Source organism: Athene noctua, chromosome 1, assembly GCF_965140245.1.
Source record: "Athene noctua chromosome 1, bAthNoc1.hap1.1, whole genome shotgun sequence".
In the NCBI taxonomy this organism is placed as follows: Eukaryota; Metazoa; Chordata; class Aves; order Strigiformes; family Strigidae; genus Athene; species Athene noctua.
Genome location: NC_134037.1, coordinates 7803489 through 7826048, shown reverse-complemented (window position 1 = coordinate 7826048; position 22560 = coordinate 7803489). Strand labels below are relative to the sequence as shown.

The window sequence follows — 22560 nt, the reverse complement described above, 5'->3', positions numbered from 1 at the left end:
TACTGGGCTGAGCATAATCTCTGCCTGATGGTTTAATATTTATTTCAAAAGATGTAATTCTACTCGAACAATAATAATTTTTAAAAGGGCTGGTTGTAGACAGCTACTGACCTTGGAGAGCCTGGGAAGGGTGTGACCAGGTGGGGAACTTAGAGAAAGTGCAGTCCCACTCCTCTGACAAAGAGATAAACCTTGAAATATCGATTTTCTTTTTCAGGGGAAAGAAATGCTTCTCTCCCCTGACCTCAGCCGCTGCTCCCAGCCCCATCTGCACACGTGGCAGCACCTTGCTGCAGCTCCCATGGGCAAGAAGGGCTTTTCATAATTCGCCCCTGGACATCTCTTCCACTCTCGGCACAAAGGATTATTTTAAAAAAATTAAAAGTTATTTAAATATTTGTTTATTTAAGTACTTATTTAACATTTATTTAAAGCCATATCCAGGACCTTTGAGAGTGAGTGCAGTTAGTAGTAATCACATGCTGTCAGAAAGAGTGTTTTTGTACTGACTGGTGTTCAGCTTTTCATTGGAAGTATGAATTTACAGGGCTTCTCTGTATTCGTTATTCTTCAAGAACCACCTGTGTGCTTGGCCTTTCACAATAATAGAAAAAAAAATAATCTCAATTTCAGAGAAAATTATAAGTAAACATGAAAAAATAGCTAATTCTTCAGAGGTTATTCAGGTACTTGAGTGAATTGGGCCTAGCTATACACAAATATATATAAAATGGTCAGAAATTCTCTTGCCAAATGCTAGTTTCTCTATTACTTCATTAACCTGGATGTTCCAATAAGCTTTTCTCGGCGGGTGCTCGGCGTATGGAGTTCACATAGTGTTCTCCAGATTGCAGTTGTTAGGCTAACAGCTCTCCGACAGCCTGCAAATGGAAACCGCTGCCTTCTCTGAGCAGGAGCACAGGATAAAACAAAATGCTGCCAGAGAAACTTCCTAAACAAAGCAGGGTGAGATTTGGCCCTTCTCTAGATATGATGGTTAGGCCCAATTACCTGTCTAAGAGTGTAGCACCAGAAGATGGTAAAGTGTGAATTATAGTTGATTAACCATGCTGGGAAACAGATTAACCATGCCTCTGAACAGATTGCACAACAAACTGTAAGTATCAAAGAAATCTGTAAATATAAAACTGTAACTATAACATATAAAACTAACTATAAAATATAAAACTGTAAATATAATATATACAGAAGTGAAGTAGACTAGAAAGATGGTAGATTAATAGCATGAAATCTCTGTCTAATCCATCTAGAATAAAATCTAGGTCTGAAGCATGAGCATGGCATAGAAGTACGATGTGCTCCTATCACAGCACCAAATATAGCTCTATCAGCCAAAACCTGAATGTTCAGATTAAACAAATTTTAGCAACCATTAAGCGAACATTTTCCTGTAGAACAGACAATAGGACCAAGAAGTTTCTGATTATATTTTATGACTGTTTTGATAAGCCTGAGAGAGGAAAAACTGTGAGAAAGAACTTGTTTGTAAGAGTGCCAAGCGGTCTGCAGGTCTGCGGTGTTGCTAATCATGAAAGGATCAGGAAGTCAGAGGAAAGCAGGATAAGGATTTGACTTACAGAGTTTAGTTGGAGACTGTCTTCAGAGGAAAAGGAGGTGGCACCTTTTTATGAACTTAATGATAAACGGGTAAAAGGACTTACAGGGCATGATCCCTGTGTCATGTTCCATTTCCACCACATCAAATAGGATTTGTTTAATTTGAATAAGGCAGCTGGGTGACAATGTCAGAGAAATAGAGTGGGCAGTCAGTGGAAGGGACAGAAGGTGGGGGAATGGTTGGGGTTGGAAGGGACCGTAAAGACCATCTAATTCCAACCCCCCTGCCATGGGCAGGGACACCTTCCACTAGCCCAGGTTGCCCAAAGCCCCGTCCAACCTGGCCTTGAACCCTTCCAGGGAGGGGGCAGCCACAGCTTCTCTGGGCAACCTGTGCCAGTGTCTCACCACCCTCACAGGGAAGAATTTCTTCCTTACATCTAATCTAAATCTACCCTCTGTCAGTTTAAAACCTTTACCCCTCATCCTATCCCTACATTCCCTGATCGAGAGTCCCTCCTTACCTTTCCTGTAGGCCCTTTAAGTCCTGGGACGCTGCTGTGAGGTCTCCCCGCAGCCTTCTCTTCTCCAGCTGAACCCCCCCAACTCTCTCAGCCTGTCCTCACAGGGGGGTGCTCCAGCCCCCCAAGCATCTCCGTGGCCTCCTCTGGACCTGCTCAAGCAGGTCCGTGTCCTTCTGCTGTTGGTGCCCCCAGAGCTGGACCCAGCACTGCAGGGGGGGTCATTTTGGTATTGCTATCACCTACTTGGTTGGTGAGGGCAGTGAACAGAGTTTGTATTATTTTTGTGGGAGGAAGAGAGTGAGCAAGAGAGATCTGGGGAGATGGTTACTGATTGCTTCTGAGACAAGTATGATGGGAAAGAATAGGCTGGAGAAGAGTTATGCTGTACAGCCATGGTGGGGTCACTGTTTGTCTTCTTGGAGAGTGGTCCACTTGGAGGATGAGGGGCCTGGGTGAGAGAGGGACTCAGGAGTGATGAGAATAAAAAAGATAAAAATTATATTGAGAATAGACAGCATGGTCAAGGATCCCAGAGGGTCTAGGAAAATTACAATGGCATAATTAAATTAGATTTTGTATAAAGGGAAGAAAAGTAATAATTATTTTAATAAATAGAATTGAATTAAACTTAATTAAGGGTTTTTCTTTTTATGCTGGATAAGAAGATAAAATGAAATTAGAGGAAATTCAGTTTGACCATTAAGTCAAAATGTGTTTTGAGAAAATTGTCGAAACCGTTTCCTAGGGGAAGTTTGTAAAGCAACATCACTGGAACATTTCAAACTGACCCAAACGGTAGAGACACAGAGATTTAAGAAATCACCCTGCACTGAGATGGCGAATAGACAAGAAATGTGATCCAAACTCCACTCACTGGTCCAACTGATTTTCTGTTCCCAACATTTATCATACATTAGATTAAGAAGTCTGTGCTGTGAAATACTTGTAAATTGTACTTCTGCTAGTATACACACTTATTCAAAATTTCTCAGTAGCTTTTGGAAAGCATCACTTTTTTTTTTTCCTTGAGCATTTGATCTTGAAAATGCAGATTGTTTTGCTTTTAGATGAGTCACAAGGAGTGTTTGCTTGCTCTTTGTTTGTACCTCTTAGACTCTTGTTTTTGTAACAGGTATTTACATTTACAAACTCAGAAGTTGTTTCTTGTTTAACAAAATATTCAGAGAGCTTAATTTCCCTCCTTTTTAGATGGCTATCGGCAAAGACTACCTTGTACTGCAACAGCCCTTTAATGGCTAAATTTGTCCGCGTAAGTGATGGGGTGAGCAAATACAGCAGTTTTGGCAGATAAAAAAATACTAGAGGTGAAAAAATATCCCCTAAGCACTAAACTCTGTAGTAATTTCTCTGTGAGTAGCTGAGAATCAGAAAATTTGTTTATATTGCATTTGTATTCTCGTGGCAGTAAGGCTTGGACCAGATTTGTACTGAAGCTTGCATTGGGTTGCATTGTGAAGTCACACTGAGATGCAAACATCAAACGAAAGACTAGTCTGAGCCTGTGACGTGCTGCTCCTTTGCAATGCAACTTGATCTGCTTTCAGTGAAAGTCATAAACACTCATTGCATCTCAGGGTGAAACTTCTCTCATACCCTCAGCAGCGCCATTGACTTTGGGAATGCAAAAGGAGACAGAAAGACCCAAGAGCTGCCCACTGCAGGATAGCCCCGTAGAGTTATTGACTGCTCTTTCATCCCATTTAAAGTCACCGATGAGCAATATTTTTATGATGTTAAATACGATACAAAATGAGACCATTGAAGGCAGATTATGGCCTGCGCTGGGGTCAGCTGATATGGTGGTAAGTGCCCTTATCAGCAACACCCCACCATTCAGATCTTTATTTGCTGTGCCTGCAAGTGACTCTCTCTTCTAATAGTGCAAATAAAGTCATGGAATTTCAATAAATAATTCAGCCCTGGATCTGATTTCAGGTTCAGCATTAACTTTCAGCACCTGGCTGCTGTTATTATTTGTTAGTCTGATACACTGCTTAGAGGCATGGAAATTTGGCTGCAATTCATCAACATTTGTAGAATATACTGTACGAACAGATTACTGTCCTTGGCTCAGAGATTTTTAACAGACATTCAAATTCCAGATGTGCCCAGATTTAATTCTTACAAGAAAAACTGCATGCAGGATTTCTATATTGTAATGGGAACCGGAGCTCTGCATAGAGCTTGCTCTGGAGAAACGACTCCCTTATTTACACCTGATGTCTACTAGAAACAGGAATAATTTTACTATAATTTGCATTGTCAGTGACACCTTTTGACAATGATCTATCTCTCATTTTATTTTCTGCAGCTTTCCTGGAGGAATGATTTTTTAATGTATCTAATCAGTTCTTAGGATATAGAATCATCAATATTTGAAACTAATATAATTGGTGCTTTTTGAATAGCTAAACCAGATTTGTGCCCAGATTCTTTCTCTAGAGACCATGAAACCACTCGTGGTTTTAATCACTTACTAGAAAGAAAATGGTGAATCCAGTGTATGACTCTGCTCTCACTGAAGTCAGTGGAATATTTGTCATGAGTGTCAATATTTTGTATTAATATTGACTGTTACGGAATTATATCAAGTGTATTAGAGTATAATCCATTAATAACAGTATCACCAAAAGGCTAAAACCAGAATATGACCCTGTAGGCATAAGCTTCCAAAATGTGGGAGCTGCATTCTGTATATGCAGAGCATGAAGAGCCATCCAGTATGAATATGTTACAGGACAAGTTTATTTATTTGTGGATGTCATGTTCAAAGGCCTTACCTCTTCCTGTGAGATACACTGTTGCATCCAAGATGTTGCAGCAGTACCTGATGCTGGAGCATCTCTATTGACTTTTACTAAAATTGTGACAGTTCTCTGAGTACTGCTGTGGTCTGACTCCCCAAGTCCTGTGACTACAGTTCCTTCCACCACTTAAACACACGTACATGAACGCAACTGATAGATAGGGGGGAAAAAAAAAAAAAAAAAAAAAAAAAAAGCGCATATATAAGTGACAGGTGATGTTAGGTACCTTTAGCAAAATCCTACAAATGGGATGTTTGTGATCGACTTCCATGGGAGAACTTCACCCTGCAATGCAAACATACACCACTAGAGGGGATTTTACTACCACTCTATGTCTAGCATATGTCTATCCCGAAAAACCATTCAAAACATATGTTCTAGTTCAACCACAAGATGTTGGCTACAGGCTGAGTGAAATCTATGGTTTGTATTACGCAAAAGGTCAGGAAAGATTATTATAATTGTCCCTTCTGGCCATTAAACCTTTGAGTGAAATTCTGGTCCAATCAAAGTCACAGGCAAAATTCCCATTGACTTCACCAGGGCCAGACTTCATCCTGTGCAGGTCAGAGGAGAGCAAAAGTCTGTGCCACCAAGCGTCTAGCACTGACAGCAAGAACAACTTTATTGTCAGAGTCACTAATACATACTGTTAGAAAGGGTTTTTAAAACATCCTATGCACCCTCTCTGCTCTGCAGCAGGATGAAGTATATCGAGACCAGTTTTACAAACTTTTTTCTTTTGATTTCTTCAAAGCCTCCACCAATGCAGATTACACAACCTCCTTAGAAAGCCTGCTTTGTGTTTCATTAGTCCTGTAATTACGCTGGATTTCTTTTCCCCTGAAGCTTTATTGTTGCAAATTAAGCAAAATACTTAATCTTATCCTCTGTGGGCAGGAACAACAATGGCTCATCAGCCTCTTTGTAAAACAGTCTTCTACATGCTTGAGGACTGTTATGTAGTGGTAGAACATCACATGTACATCGTGTTATCTTGTTGCTGTTGCTTCTAGATGCATATGTTGGTGATTCATATTGTTTGTGATTGATGTATAATCTCCTTTGCTTCATCCTTGCAGCCTTACCAGCTTATTCCCCGTTCTGTATTTGTACATTAGATTTGGTTCTTCTTGTCTCTTATACCTTGAGGTTTACTTTCCTAAATTCCATTTCAGTGATTTCAGACACTTTGTTCCAACTTCTTGGCATCATTTTGGAGTCTACTCCTCTGCTGGGAATTATCAGTAACTCCTCCGTGCTTATTGCTGTCAGGAAATTCTGTAGGATTCTGTCTATTCCTTCGTCCATTTTGCTAATGGAAACATTAAATATGACTCATCTTGTAGACCTTTATGGTGCCTGTATTTGTTATGTGTTTCTAGACTAACAGAAAATTTGATCATCACTACTCCATAAGTATTTTTGCCACCACTCATACAAGCACCTTGCAGAGATTTCATGCAGGTCCTATTTTCATACTTTGTTTATGAGAATATGATATGGAACTTATGTCAGAAGTCTTACAGAAGTCAACTTCTAGATACCTGCTGCTTCCTTCTTACCTACTGTGCTGGATACCCTGTCAGAACAAAATGTGATTGATTTAATGTCATTTGCTCCTGTTAAGTCCTTATTGTCTTTTCTTATCAACTTGACTTCTCCACATGTGCTTGTGAGCTTACTGTTTAATCATTTGTTCCAGTATCTTTCTATATGTTAAGCTTATATATCTCTAATTTCTTGAATTTTTTTGTTGTTCCTATGGCATCTCACTCTCAATGAATTATTGATGGGTCCCCAAAAATCAAAGCTTTTAAAAGCTGTTCTCTGTGGTTACATCCAGTGGCTAATGTGGGTACACAGGATTTTGTGCCATGATACTGATAAGTGACGGGAGCGCAACTGCTTTATTAGGTTGCAAAAGGCTCAGGAAGAAGTGTAAAGGATGATTGTTGTTTGTCCATCAAGCCAAGAAAGAAACATATTTATCCAGTCTACTATATCCAGAAGCACACAAACTTTGTGCATAATCTGCTAACAAGAGCTGTGATGAGAATGGCAATTTTGGGTTTTGAAGAATTTCAGGATTTGACTCTAAATTGCTCTAAGTCTAAAAACCACATTTTAAAACATGCGCAGTGTTATTGAACAGAAGCTGTGGGTTTTCTGTGAGGAGGGAAAATGGAACAGTCTCAGTAATTTTGAAAGGAAATTTTGGCTGGTGGGTGGGCTGCCGGGCAGCTAGGAGCCCTGTGGGTCCTGACCGAGCTGCACATTGGAACCTCATGCTTTTACAGCTATTGCATGGACCCAGCACCCTGCCCATCCTCCAGCTGGACTGAGGCAGGTAGCCAAAGAGTGGGACTCCAGGCACACATCCCAGGTGGTATGGCCAAAGCCATTGCACATCTCCACCTGGTATTTGTCAAATTCCATGTGTGGGCCTCAAAAGAATATTCTTCTGATTGAGACTTTTTTTCAACTGTTGTATTAATTTTTTGGCTAGTTGCTCAAGAAACTCACAAACAGGGATACTCCTAAAGCAGATCTCGAAAATTCTTACTAAGACTTTAAAAAAAAAGAGCTATTCCTTTTGGGTGGCTCATGGCCTGATTTTCCAAGTGTAGAGAGTTGATACTTGTGAGAAGTCAGCTGCTGTCAAATTGTCTCATAGGATCTAAAACTGCTAGCCACTTTGAAGATGTCAGCCTGCATTTACCACCCATCCTTTAGTCGGTATTTGGCTGACATTAAAACAATATAGATTAAAGATGTGCTATATCTGGTTGGTCTCTACAATACTGCTGATGTTACATAATGACTCTCACTCTTCTGGGGGCTATTCCTTATACATCACCATGTAAAAGTCAGATTTGATATGCAGAAATTCCTCACAGCAGGGCATGCTGGAATATGGTCTCCTAGAAAAAAAATGTTTTGGTCCCAGCCTTAATTCATATATATATATATATATATATATATATATATATATATGTATGTATATATTTTGGTGTAGGAACTTTTGTTATAGTTCCTACCTTCTTTGATTATCTACTATCAATTTCTCATCAAGTTGAACACATGCAGTGATAAGTAAGGGATCTACAAATACAAATGTGAACAAAATAATTTCTTGGTCTGGAGTGTCAGGCCAGTCTGTGCTTCTCTACTCTTTCAAGTCACGCACCTTTTGTTCTTTAAAGAAAGAAGAAGAGGTGCTGGAATAGCATGAATCATTTTCACGTGATGAGACTATTTACCTTTGTCTAGTCTGTAGTTTTCTAAATCCAAACTGCACGTGACTGATTGGAGTTTTCTGGAATCACAGAGTTTATTTCAAAGCAAATCATACTTCATGCAGAACATATGCAGTGTCCAGTGACTCTAACAAAGCCCTTGAGGAAAACTGAGACTTATTTGTACAGGCTGATTGCTGTGCACACAGTTATTCTGCTACCAGGACCTCAGCTTCTGTGGCAGATGAACTTGCTCTGCGTCAGGTGCATGGACCAGCTTGAGTTAACTGATCTTCCACTGTGAACATCCTAAAACATCATGAAAGGACCCCTAGGAAGAAGCTGACCTGTATGACTGATCCCTTCCTGCCCATGCTGCCATTCCTGTGAATATAAACAGCTGGAAAATAATGATATACAAAACCTAAAGAAAATATTTATCATGTCTTAACCACTGATGCCCACGGGGTCTCCAACCTGCAATTCCATCTTCTGGAAATCCTGAATGTCTCAAGAGTACGGATGCATCTCTCCCAAAACTGCAGAGATCTGAGAAGTGCAGCTCCTTGGAGATCCTCAGCTCTTCTGATGTGCTGCTCAGCCAGTTTGAACTGAGTGTAACAAGCCAACTCCCTTCAAATTGGCCAGCAGTGCAGACCAAGTTAAGCCTATGTGCATCTAGACTATATGTCTGTATGTATGCCAAACTTGGACAATATTTTGGCTGGCTTTTGGGGAGCTGGCTAAAGAATTTCACCACTTCCTTTTTGTTTTGTTACTACCCTGACAGTCTTTCTAGCAAATGCTCTATTTTTGTTTGACATATATGCACATGGTCCATTTCCATGTGTGTGTGCTTAGGAATATATTTCTGCTCTGTCTTGCCCTCCCTAGGAAGGCTGCTGCTCAGAGTTGCTCCTAGAAAAATGAAATCTCGGAAAAAGTCCGATGAAGTTAAAATGCTGCACAGCAAATTTATTATTGTTGTTACAGGCCCCCATTCAGGAAAGTACTTAAGTGCGTGCTTAAGTCCCATTGAAATCATCAGAACTTAAGAACATGCTTAAAGTCAAGCATAGACTTCCTCTAAATTGGGATGTATTTCAGCACATGCTTAAATGCTTTCCTGAACCGGAGCCACAATCAATAAGTGTCCTGTGATACACAGGACTCGTGCTACAAGATTTACTTCTTACTTGAGACCCGCGAGCGCTGCTGTATGAATATATACTTCTTAGCTTGCCTCTCCGTTGGTGGCACTCCAAATAGCTTACTGGCTTTTACATTTGGACAAGAAGTTGTGAAAGAAAAGAGACAAGAAACTGGAAAAAAATGATCCTTGCTAAAGCAATACCTTGGCATGTCTGATCTCATGTTGCAGCCAATGATTTTTCCCTACAATGGAGATTTGTGCTATTGTGTGTGTGGTATAATTACTAAGACAGATTTTTATTTTTTTTTAATGGCACAATAAATAGGATATTTCCTGGCCTGCTCTGTGTTTCGAATAGGATTTTCACTTCCCCTTTGGGTTCTCAGCGTAAGAAGAGTAAGTGTCAAAAGGCAGGCTCTTTCCCAATTTTAAAACAGAGAGGGTGTAACCATGTGTAATGTGAGCCTAGATTTTGATTGTAGGGATCATGAAATCAAATCCCTCCTTAATCCTTACTGGGAAACATTGAGGTGAATTAGCCTGACTGGTTTTTGCTAACTTGTTAAAATCCTTTTGAAAAAGAAATGTGTTTTAGTGTCATCAAAAATATCTCCCTACTTTACCCCAGAGCCCAAGAGAGCACTGGACTATTGTGCAGAGTGGCCTCAATGCAATGAAAAATGAAAGGAGAAGGAGAATAGATAAAACCAAATATATTATTTTCCTGGAAAAAACACAGTACTTTCCAATATGCAACTCTTTCCAGCTCTGCCATTTTTAAGCTAGATGCTTAGTCATTATTAATGATAGTATATTTCTTTAAAGCTGCTATATTTTGGGAATAACTGGAAATGAAACTTGCTTTTTTTTCCCCTCTTAAGGTTAGTTAAAATAATATACAGTTGTCTGTGTGCATTGCAGTCACTGTGCATATGCCAGTTGAAGTATTTTTGGAATAAGTGAGGAAGTTTATTCCAGTTATTTCATTTATAGCAAAGTATTAGCTTGAACTTGAGAAGAGTTCCCTGTTTACATCATTCAGCTGTGCTGTTGCAGTGGTTGGAGGCTCTCGATACTCCTGCTACCTTACAGAAATACTTGGCACAAGCTCATAAAATCACCAAGACCTATTTTTTCCTCCCCCTTATCCCCAAACCATCTTAATTTTGTTCCTTGGCAATGTGTCCATACATCCCCCACATGTGCACACAAACAATCTTTGACATTTAATTCTTGAAAAATAGTTGAAGTATTTAAGGAGGAGCACCTTATACATAATGAAGGAGAACTTGTTCATTCTTGCCATTACTCAGAACAGCTGGTGTGATGGTGGGGTTTTCCTGATGTGATTATATGGAGTTCCAGGGCAGGACCTTTCATCAGCTGGTGTGAAGTACTTAAATAGTTGGAGAATTAAGTAGAAAAGCTTTTTTTTTTTTTTGGTAAACTAATAAAGTAAGGTTGTGTAAAGCAACAGGAGCAGAAAGTGATGTTTCCAAGATGGAGCAAAATAATTTTCTAGAAATTCTATCCCCACAAATTCCAGTATTGTCTGTTGCTAGGGTCCACATTCATCCTGCCTTAATTCAGACATTCATTGGATTCAAAGTGAAAGGTGGCCAGACCTATGTTTTGGATGTGTGTCTTGGCCTTGCCTGCACAGGAGACCTTCCCCCAGGCATCTCAGTTAAACTGCAGTGGGATGAGCACTGGCCAAAGAGACTCACGCAGGAAATCCTCAAATCTGTTTCACTCTTCCACAGTCACTCTGGGAATTTCCCTTTTCAGGTGAGGTCCTTCTCCATAGGGAGAAGGAGGTTCTGAAGCCCTTTCACAGCTTTGGGACTTATAATGCACTTTAAAAATTCTATTTCCTTGATCCTAGTGCCCACAAAGCCTCAAGTCTATCTCTAGTTGCAGTCATTAAATCGGAAATATCTATTGTTACTGGCAGGGAGAGTGCATATATCATCAACTTGCTCCTTTTTATAAGTGGTTGATCACTTTTGCCGTGCTTCAGGGAAGCTATGTGAGAAAGCTTTTGTGTTCATTTGTGACTAACAGCACAGATAAACAGTGTTACTCTGGCTTGTAAATTATTTGTTCTTTTCTTTCCATCCACTGTTTGAGTTCTTGATCTTGATGAAGGTATTATTTAATTCCTTCATTTCTGAGCCTTAACCTTGGACAGATACATAATAGGCTTGTATTTAGGCACTACTGGGGTGCTTTAAGCAAGCTGTTTTTCTTTGAAGCTAAGAGTGACTAAGCCTGGGAAGTTCTCTATTCTTCCTCATCTCCCTCTGGTAGTTAATAGACTTCACAAGGGATATTGAGACACTCTGATAAGCCTTTGAAGTTATTACCTACTAAGGTTTTGCTCTGAGTGCTGAACACTGACTTACTGAGTGCTGTTAGAAGCAGTGAGAAAGGATTCACAAAACCGACAGAGCCTTGCCTATAATTTCTGCAGAAAAAGAGCTGAATTTAATGGATAAATTGTGTTGCTGGGGAGATTTTGATTCTGTTCCCTCCTCTGTCACCAGTTTGCCTTGTGATTTGTGGTAGCGTTTTCAGTTATGCCAGTCACATGAGTTCAAAACCCATGAGTCAGACTCCACCCAAATCATGAGCCTGGCTTCCAGATCCAGGAGCTTTGAACAGAGATCATACCATACTTTTTCTTTAGTTTATCTTTTGTTTCTGGAATTTCCTCTGTCTATTCCCAATGTGTCTCTAGCAATTAATGTTTCCCACTCTTTTGGAAGTGTTGGGAAGATATTTTGACCATTTGGGGTTGCCGGAGGCCTCGTTTGATCTACACAATTAATTTTTTTATGTTTGATCTCCAAGTGAATCTTATTTCTTCCAGACTTCACATCCTTCTCCTGTCCCCAAGGACTGCATCCCTTAGCCTCACACGACCCATCACTTCTGTTTCTTCCTTGTCGTTCAGCTGCTCTGTCCCCCCTTTAGTCCTCTCTGGTCTTGAGAGGATTTTTCACCATTGCCTTGCAGGACAGAGAAATGTAAAAAGATGCAGATCTTGGTAACCTTTAACCTTTGTATGACAATATGTAGTTGGAGAGAGAGCAGGTAAACGGTGTTCCCGAGACTCTCCTGAAGAAGATGAAAGTGCTACTTGCAGCACAAGCAGTGAGTGATGAGGACAGGCGGGAGATTGCTTCCAGGCAGGATGGAGACCTGCAGGAGGGCTGGAGCTCTGCATGTTATTGTGAGGCAAGACCCCTTTGCTCAAGTAAACCCCTTTGGCTTAGCAAACCAGGGTTTTAGACTCACTTTGAAGGGAGTCAGGTGAAGAGTGAGTCAGAATCGATGAATTCATGAGCCAAAGTAAATCCAGAGAAGGCAAGATGAGAATCAGCCCTTCTGTCTGCACTCTTTTGCCCTCTAATTCAGTCATTGATATGATTTTCTTCAAATTTTAGGTTTGTAATATAATGTTTGTAGACTCAGTTAACCAAGTCCATTATGAAGGATATGATTATGATTGAGATGGTGAAAAAGCCAAGGGGAAATCGTTTGTCATATCGCTGTTTTCTCCTATAGCTTTTGCCTCTTTTCAGGAAGGTAAGAACTTAAAAGTGCTTGGAGTGGTTTAACAGGCCAAAGCCAAATCAATAAATGTGACTTTGCAGTAATTATTGCATGCCATACAGTGATGCCTGGTATTCCCATGGTAACATTGTTGTCGTTTTGCCATGAAATTTGCAGAACAGAGCTAACTATTTAATTAATAGAATTTTGCACAACTAGGCTACTCTCATCTCAGGAAGATGGGAAAATGCGTCTTCACTCGCTCATCCTCGTTGCCATACCACACTTTCACCCACATTGTTTGCTGATTCTTGCATATGCCATGTGCCAAACATGTTGCAGATCCATCATTTCAAGTAAAAGTGCAGCCAAACGGTACCCCCAAATCCAAATACCTCTAAGGCCTGAGTGTTTGAAACTGAATCTGAACCCACAGAAAAACTTTACATAGCCCTAAACTTTACAACGGTTGTCTCCAACCCTTGAATCCACGCTCTCTCCATAGTTTGGTGGATAGGAAATATGGAATTTGTTTTTAAACCCAGAATCATCAAAAGCTGTGATCAAGATGTGAGAAAGATTGACGACACCTACCAGAAAATCTTTCAGCTAAATATTTTCCATGCAAGGCCTGAATTTGTAGCAACTGGACACATCTCAAAACATTTCTAGTTGTGCTGTGAGTGTTTCACAGAATTGCAATAATTAGAAGTGATTCCTTCTTTAAGACAGAGAAATACTACCCCACAGCTTGAATATTAACAAGATAAAATTCATGAGAGCAAACAGAATAATATAATATTTTCTCCAAAGGAAAAGGACATGTATTTACTTAGCTCTTTCATCAGCCGTTTTCGGACACACACTGTGTGCATAAAATACAGTTATGCAACCCATGTGGGTCAACAGCGGAAGGTTGGTTGCTTCACCAGGATTATAAGAATCTTTTAAACACAATGGTACCACAAATTAAAATGGAAATCTATCAAAACCATTATCGTCCTGAAAGCTTTGGCCACAAGCATAATTATTGTAGAAGGATGTTGTCCTTGGACGCAGCTTTGGCTCAGTTCAGCTAGTGTTATTTGTATCCTTCCATGGCTCCAAGTCAGAATTTGCGTGGCTAAGGACCATAAATTTTTAGAGGAAAAAATAAGCTGTTTCCTCAATGCTAACACTAGCAGTTTTGTATTGTTTTGTAGTGGTTTGTAGGCAACTCATTAGGTACTAGAGATAGGAACAGACTGAATGGGGTGGCTGAAATCTGCCTTGAACCTTGGAAGGATTCAGATGGAGATTTCTGTCTGGATCTACTTGTCTCTGAGGCTGTTGTTTTACTGGATGTGAACAAAAATGAGTGAATGTCCAGACCACTTGAGTTTAAATCTAGAAAGTCCACATTTTGGATAGTAAAACAGTGAAGCAGATCTTGACCTGATATAAGCTGCACTCCACAGACTTAAATACAGCAGAAAACCTATTCTGAGTTTTCTAGCATATCCATGAAACAGGCAGTCCTGTAGAGACTAGAATAATTGGAAGAATATACAGTCTCCTGGATGTTGCTTGCTATCAGCAAGGGACAACCTCCTTTACCCACAGCTGCCCTCAGGAGAGGCACCAGGTTGCTTTCTCAAGCTCTTGAGGAAGGCTGAATCTCCATTCTTGTGTTGATGATAAACTATATTAAATAACAGGCACTTTCAGTTATTTTTAAACTGGCAATTTTTCTCTCAACCTCCAATTTTCCATCCTGAGGGAGGTAAGTGACTAATAAATCTGAAATCTATTTTTCCTCTCTTTCCATCCCTCAGGCCGGTATAGATGGAGAAAGCATTGGGAACTGCCCATTCTCCCAGCGTCTCTTCATGATCCTGTGGCTCAAAGGAGTTGTGTTCAACGTCACCACTGTTGACCTGAAAAGGTAAAAATTGTTCAGTTTAATTGAAAATAGTTATATGATCCAGTGTTGGCCCTATAGAAAGGCCCCACCAAGTTCAATCAGATTTGTATCTAGCCTAGAGAGTCTGTGGTGCACAACAAAATAGTTGGGATTCAGGTTTGGTTGTTTGTTTTTTTTTTTCACTTGTGGAATGTTTTTATATTAAACAGGGTGCTTGGGGTAGTTTCAAAGTCTTCTAACCACAAACTACAGAAAAAAGAAGGGCAAACTGTTTTTTGAGAAACTATAAATATCTGTGTGACTACCTGACCATAAAGATTAGTGATTTCATGACTTTTTCTCTCTCTGCAGAAAGCCAGCTGACCTACACAATTTGGCTCCTGGGACTCACCCACCTTTCTTGACTTTTAATGGAGAAGTCAAGACAGATGTTAACAAGATTGAGGAATTCTTGGAAGAGACTCTTGCACCTCCAAAGTAAGAATTTGGGATTTTTTCAGTCAATATTCCATTTCCTAGGAATGAAAGATGTCCTAAGAGGAGTTCCTAAAAAGCACTCCTTCCTACAATCTTTACTTACAGGAGTAATATTTATTTATGAAACTTGCTGGCTTCAGGGAGATGACTTCCATGTGTGAAGGTTGCTTGTATGACTAATAACTGCAGAATGTTTTCTCTGTACACATTTCAGGATGGCCTTGTATGCAGAATTAAGGAGACCAATGCTAGAAAAATTTTGTAGGGGTCTGGTGTCCACATTTTACAAAGCTAAAAATAACTTGGAATAGATGCTGAGAATTGCCACAGAACATATCTGTGCCAGGAAAAGCATTTTACAGCAAAAAACTGGAGGTTTCTGAGCTGTATGGTGTATTAGAAAGGTTGGAAGGGGAACTGATTACACAGTACTAGAGGCTCCGGAGGCAGAAAAGTGCTCATTATTCTAGTCAAGAAATGACAAGAGCCCATGACTGGAAGTTATAACCAAACTAATTCAGATTAGAAATAAGGCACAGATTTTTTCAGTATGAATGATTAACCATTGGAACAAGCTACCAAGGAAAGGTTTAGATTTACCAGATATACCTTAGTTAGTCCAACATTTTGGATTTAATATAAGGATACTGGGAAAAAGAAATTGTTGGTTTGTGATTTGGACCTTAAAATCTATGAATTGATTAAAAGTGGCTTCGTTCCTTATGGGGTGTTTTACCTCTAAGTGAATCGGCAGCTATAGGCCAGTCCTGAGGCAAGAGATCGAATATTTAAATTTTCTATACTCTGGTGCAAGACCACTGAAGTCAGTAGGAGTCATTAGTTTGTGTTGGTCTTTCAGATCGATGTATTCCTTTGCACCAGATATCTATGAAAAACAATTCAGAAACTGAAAACTTTATGTTCCTTCACCTGGGTAATACTAACATGCCTTGCTATTACATCCTGGAGTACATTTTCAGAGTAGGGAATTAGACATGACTGCCATTCATAATGGAGAGAGCTGTCTGCCAAGCTCCCCTGTGCCTTGCTGGAAATTGATGCTTCTTTCTGATTTAAGGCCACTGTATCTTGGATTGTGGTAACATAAAGCACCAGCACCTTTGTCACGAAGCCATCCTTGTGTAACTATCCAAACGCCTGCCTTGACAGACACAGATATTATTAAGAGGGACTTGCCAAGCTGTTGTTCTGAGACAAATGACAGTGTTAATTGCAGTTCCTCCTACAGGGCTTTTTCCTTTCTTCTTGTAAATTATGTTTGTAATCATCACTATGTTGCTGGTAACAAGATGATGCTCTCCACGCTGCTTCTCCCTTTTCAGGTACCCCAAGCTGGCTGCTAAGCACCGGGAATCAAACACTGCAGGAATTGATATATTTTCCAAATTTTCTGCATACATCAAAAATACTAAGCAACAGGATAATGCTGGTGAGTAGGATCATTACCAAATGTGAAATAATTTTGTCATTCTCCCATGATTTTAATGTAAACTCTGTTCATGACATCAGGTACTGCTCTTGATCAGCTTGAGATGGTTGGTTCAGTGGACTCATTTCACATGTCCACAGATAAATTAAATACATCTATACTAGTAAATAAAACATGCCACTGAGTGTTTAGTAGCCCCTTTACCAACTGCCACGACATGGCTTCTGTCCATTACAGTCCAGATTCCTCACCAGAACAGGATCCTATAATGCTTACTGGAACTGGCTGGTGGCCCATATTACCTCCTCTACTTTACTCAGGCACTGCTTATAAGGAGTGTGTGTTGACTGCACCTAAAACTGTGCTAATACTTAAAATTTAGCCATGAATGACTGGGTGAAAGCAACTTGTGCTCTGACCCTTCATAATTTGTTAGATGTGGCAATCAGACTCTTGGCCCACTTATGTTATGTTGTTATAGCTCATTTGCTCATATAAACTGAGTTACATCCAGACATCAAATATAAAATAATTAAAGAAATGACCTTAAGAAGTGTAATTGGACTCTGCAAGCTCCAGATTTTCCCTCACATGTTTGTGTGTCAAAAGAAATAACCACCCCAGAAGCTGGATGCCATGCATATTTACACACATCCTACACTGTCTTCTTAATGAAATCGCTTTTTTTCTCCACATTCCTTTCCCCTCAGAGAGGCAAGACTTCAGCTAGTCTAAGCTTCTGTTGCTCCATGAAAGTTAATGGGATTACACTGCCGCATCCCTTGAGATGATCTAGTAGAATATTTGCAGCCACTCACTGATGTACATCTTACCTTGTATTACTAGTTCCAGAGACCTCAAGCATGTTAAACACCATGTGCTCATATCATATCGTATCATATTGTATCATCATATCATATCATACCATACCATATCGTATCATATCATATCATATCATATCATATCATATCATATCATATAATTCAGAGAAGACTAGATTTTTTCAGGTTCCAACTCTGCCACAGATTTAATTTTTGTGATTATATTTCATTGCCTGGGGCTGACCCATGAGAAGAAAATGGGTAAATGATGATTTATGTCAGATAGCAATCTGCTCCTTAATATTTTTGTGTTGTTAACAGAAGGAAATAATTATAGTGCTTCACTTCTCAGGGATGCTAAAAAGTTATTTTTTTGTGTAATGCTAATGGGATACTCAGCTAACCTCTGTAGGAAGTTGTTAAAGGAAGATAAATTAAGAGTTAGACAAAATAGATGTTAGAGTGAAAATAAAATTTGTTGGCTGTTTACAAGGAATTTTTATGGTCTGCTCTGCAACTGTAAATCTTAAATTCAGCTGTGCTGCCCTTCTGAAACGGCCATGGATATATGTCCACATGCATAATCCCGACGCGTCACTTCTCAGTGACTCTGCAATATGTAAATCCCTGGGTTTGTAAGGACTGGGAGCTCCATCCAGTAATAAATGGCTGTCCTGGAGGTGTCTGCATCTGGCCATAACCAGAGCTGAAATTCAGGGTCGGATATCCGCTACTGTGAGATAAGGAATCTAACCTTGCAAAGTGCTCGTGATCAGGGCTCCACATTTTTACTAGCTGTAGTATGATTAATGGGACCTTTCCCTAGATCTGCCTAACAAACAAACTCCTGGTTTAGGTACTCTTAAAAATAAAAGGAAAACGCTTTCCAATGGCAATTAAACACATGAAGATTATAGAGGAAAAAAAGATGTTAAGCTTCAGGAGAGAAACAATATTTGTTCCCTGCAAATGTCCTCACTCCATTTTTTACGCTGATTCGTGCTTTTGTTATATCCAGACACACTTCAGTCTCTGAACATAGTGGTGCTCAGCTTTCCTCTTTGATGTAGAGAGTTTTTAGCTTAATTTTTTACAGCTGGAGTGCTTCAGTGCCAGGAGAATAAAGCACAGACAATCAGAGTAGAAGTAGTACCTGCATGTTCTTTCTATCTTACTAATGAAGTAAAGTACCTGAGGACCTTGGAGTCTCTAAGATGATCAGTGCAGACTTACACCATGTGGGAAATAGATCTCAATTTCAGCGGAGTAAATGACTTCCACTCTTCAAGGGCTAAACAAAAATAGCTTTTCCCTCATCCCAGGGACATTTTACCCACTTTCCTATCCAGTTCATCTGAACCTACAGCAGTTATTCTGAAGGCTAATCTTGATGACAGATAATGAATTAATTAAAAGGTAGTTGTGTTAGATTTCTTGAGCAGTGAAGACTGTATGCAAAAAAGAAAGGACAGCACCACTGTATATGTATTTCCCAATGAGCATATTTAGTTTTCATTGTTATTTTTTTAAAATTGCAACACCAAACAGAAAGGGATCTGGGGCTCTAGACTTGATCTGATACATGTCATTTTGCAGCAAGTTCTGTTGCTTATTTCCTATATAACAGCAGAAGTAGTTGTATATAGTTCTGTATAGTTATATATAGTTCTGTAAAAAGCATTTTATAAACATAAAATGTAATTATTTAGGAGAATGTCCCTTCCCCTCTCTCCATATGCACAGGTAAGATCAAAAAAGGACAGAGGCTGCTGTTTAATAGAATTAGAGTCGCAGAATGGTTTGGGTTGGAAGGGACCTTAAAGATCATCTAATTCCAACCCCCCTGCCATGGGCGGGGCCACCTCCCACTAGCCCAGGTTGCCCAAAGCCCCGTCCAACCTGGCCTGGAACCCTTCCAGGGAGGGGGCAGCCACAGCTTCTCTGGGCAGCTTGTGCCAGTGTCTCACCACCCTCACAGTGAAGAATTTCTTCCTTATATCTAATCTAACTTTTCCCTCTTTCAGTTTAAAACTGTTACTCCTCATCCTATCACTACACACCCTGATCAAGAGTCCCTCCCCAGGTTTCCTGTAGCCCCTTTAAGTACTGGAAGGCTGCTCTAAGGTTTCCCCGTAGCCTTCTCTTCTCCAGGCTGAGCAACCCCAAATCTCTGAACCTCTCCTCATAAGGGAAGGTGCTCCAGCTCTCTGATTATCTTTGTGGCTCTTCTCTGGACTTGTTCAAGCAGGTCCGTGTCCTTCTGATGCTGGGGGCCCCATAGCTGGACGCAGCACTGCAGGAGAGGTTTCAAAACAGTGGAGTAGTGGGGGAGAATCCCCTCCCTCGACCTGCTGGCCACACTGCTCTGGATGCAGCCCAGGACATGGTTGGTTTTCTGGACTGTGGGTGCACATTGCTGGCTCATAATCAGTTTTCCATCCACTAATACCCCCAAGTCCTTCTCCACAGAGCTGCTGTGCTTGGGATTGCCCTGACCCATGTGCAGGACCTTGCACTTGGCCTTGTTGAACTTTGTTAAGTTTGTCAGGCCCACCTCAAGCCGGTCCAGGTCGCTCTGGATGACACCCCTTCCCTCCAGCATGTCAACCATGACACACAGCTTGGTGTCATCAGAAAAATTGCTGAGGGTGCACTCAGCCCCATGGGTCCATGTCACTGACAAAGATGTTAAACAGTGCTGGTCCCAACGTTGACCCCTGAGGAACGCCACCCGTCACCGCTGTACTCTTGGACATCGAGCTGTTGACCTCAACTTTTTGAGTGTGACCATCCAGCCAATTCCTTATCCACTGAGTGATCCATCCATCAAATTCATGTCTCCAGTTCAGGGACAAGGTTGTCATGTAGAACAGCATCAAATACTTTGCACAAGTCCATGTAGATGATGTCAGTTGCTCTTCCTTTATCCACCAACGCTGTAATGCCATTGTAGAAGGCCACCAAATTTGTCAGGCACAATTAGCCATAAGTGAAGCCATGCTGGCTGTTACCAATCACCTCCTTATTTTCCACGTGCTTTAGCGTAGTTTCCAGAAGCGTAGTTTCCCCTCCCTGATCTTGCCAGGCACGGAGGTGAGACTGACTGGCCTGTAGTTCCCTGGGTCTTCTTTTTTTTCCCTTTTTAAAAATGGGGGTTATGTTTCCCCTTTTCCAGTCAGCAGGAACTTCACCAGACTGCCACACCTTCTCAAATGTGATGGACAGTGGCTTAGGCACTTCAACCACCAGTTCCCTCAGGGTCTGTGCATGCATCTCACCAGGTCCCATGGACTTCTGCACCTTCAGGTCTCGAACCTGATCTTCTACAGTGGTGGTTCTTCATTCTCCCAGTCACTGCCTTTGTCTTCTGTGTCTTGGGTGGTGTGGCTGCAGTACTTGCTGGTGAAGCAAAAAAGTCATGGTGTACCCCAGCCTTCTCCATATCCTGGGCATTCAGGTCTCTCGTTTCCTTCTGGAGAGGGCCCACATTTTCCCTAGCCTTCCTTTTATCACTGACGTACTTATAGAAGCTTTCCTTGTTGACCTTGTTTGTGATCATCTTAAACGGTTCCTATATACCCCAGCTCTCAGAACAAGGCAATACATGTCTCCTTGTCATCCTCTATATCAGCTCCTAGCTCCAGCTGACTCAAGTGCTTGGGTTAATCTGGAAAACCACACCTGTGACTGGGACATCAGTTGCACGTAATCAAAATACACAAATAGGAAAAGACTGGTTAATAAATCCAAAATAGAATGGAGAACCCAGACTGTTATATAAAAATAATTTTAATTTATTTTAGTTGGGAATAGAGGAGTGACGAATACCAAGTAAGCTAAAACACCAAACATCAGGTTGCTTAAATTATGTTCTCTTAACTTGGGAGACAGGGAGGTGAATTCATTAATGAATGGGATATCAGGCTAGGGTTTTGTAGCATCAGCCTGTCTCGAGCTGTGAGAAGTGTGGGTTAGGTGTAATTATATATGATCATTCTTTGTAGCATACTGGTTTAGCAGCGATCATGTGGTCTATGTAGCATGATCTCTCACTACAGCCTGTGGCTATTACAACTTTGCTGAAAAGTGACGTGAAGTGGTTGGGATAATTAATGAGATTTGTGCAGTATATGCAGTATGAGGATACTGGATGTGAGAATTAATGAGAACCTAATGTATGCCAAAAATAAGCCCAAGCTGGTGTTCCTTCCAGGGGGGTTTAAAGCCAGGGTCATGCAACAATTTTAGACTTCAAGTGATGCCATCACTTGGCTGTGTCATTGCAGTGTTTCCTATCCTGAGAGAGGTGGTGAGATGGAACTGATACTGGAGTCTGTAGCCTTTAAGTAGCTAAATGTTTTGGGTGGGGTTTTTTTCTGATAAACGTTACTGAAAAAACTCAAGATTTGTAATTTCTCGGTTTAGTGTGCATCTGAATTCTTGCATGTAAATGAACAGACACAATGCTACATATGTCTGTTTCTAAGATTGTGATACCCTCTGCTGGCGAATATGTGAATATAAAAGCTAGCAGCTTTACAATCAGGGCTGAAACATCCCCTTAACAAAATAGGTTTCCTTCTATCAAGACAGTTTCCTCTTAGAAAAGCATCATCATCAGAAGAGTTTCATAGTAACCTATCGATGTTGACAAAGTTTTCATGGAAAAAATGATGTTTCTTCTGGATGCATTGAAATGACTTTGAAGTAAAATGCTTTAACATTACAGAGAAAACACATACTTTTCTGGATTCATGCAGTACTTCATCAGCCACACACTGTTATGTTTTATGCCTGGCACAGAAGCAGGTGATAACCTTCTTCTGTAAGTCTGTATGGCAATATGTTATTGATCATGATTCGTTTACTTACCAAAGGTATTTGGCAGCTAGGCTGCCCTGATTTAATAGTTCCCTGAATTTCTGATTCTTTTTTTTCCATCTTTGTTTTCCTAACTTTTCTGTCTTATAATATAAAAATGTTGAAAGGTTTGGAACAGGCTGGCGAGGGCTGTAAGCCCAGAAGCAAA

At 40.5% G+C, this 22560-nt stretch overlaps 1 protein-coding gene across 2 annotated transcripts in view; it reads left to right on the top strand.

The window, feature by feature from the left end:
• The window catches only part of CLIC5 (chloride intracellular channel 5), an 83533-nt gene that overhangs the window by 33792 nt on the left and 27181 nt on the right, over positions 1 to 22560 (top strand). For both annotated transcript variants that reach the window (XM_074895505.1, XM_074895507.1), the window contains exons 2-4: positions 14695 to 14804; positions 15135 to 15260; positions 16604 to 16710. In XM_074895505.1, the coding sequence (XP_074751606.1) occupies positions 14695 to 14804; positions 15135 to 15260; positions 16604 to 16710 (343 nt within the window). The remainder of the gene's footprint in view (positions 1 to 14694; positions 14805 to 15134; positions 15261 to 16603; positions 16711 to 22560) is intronic.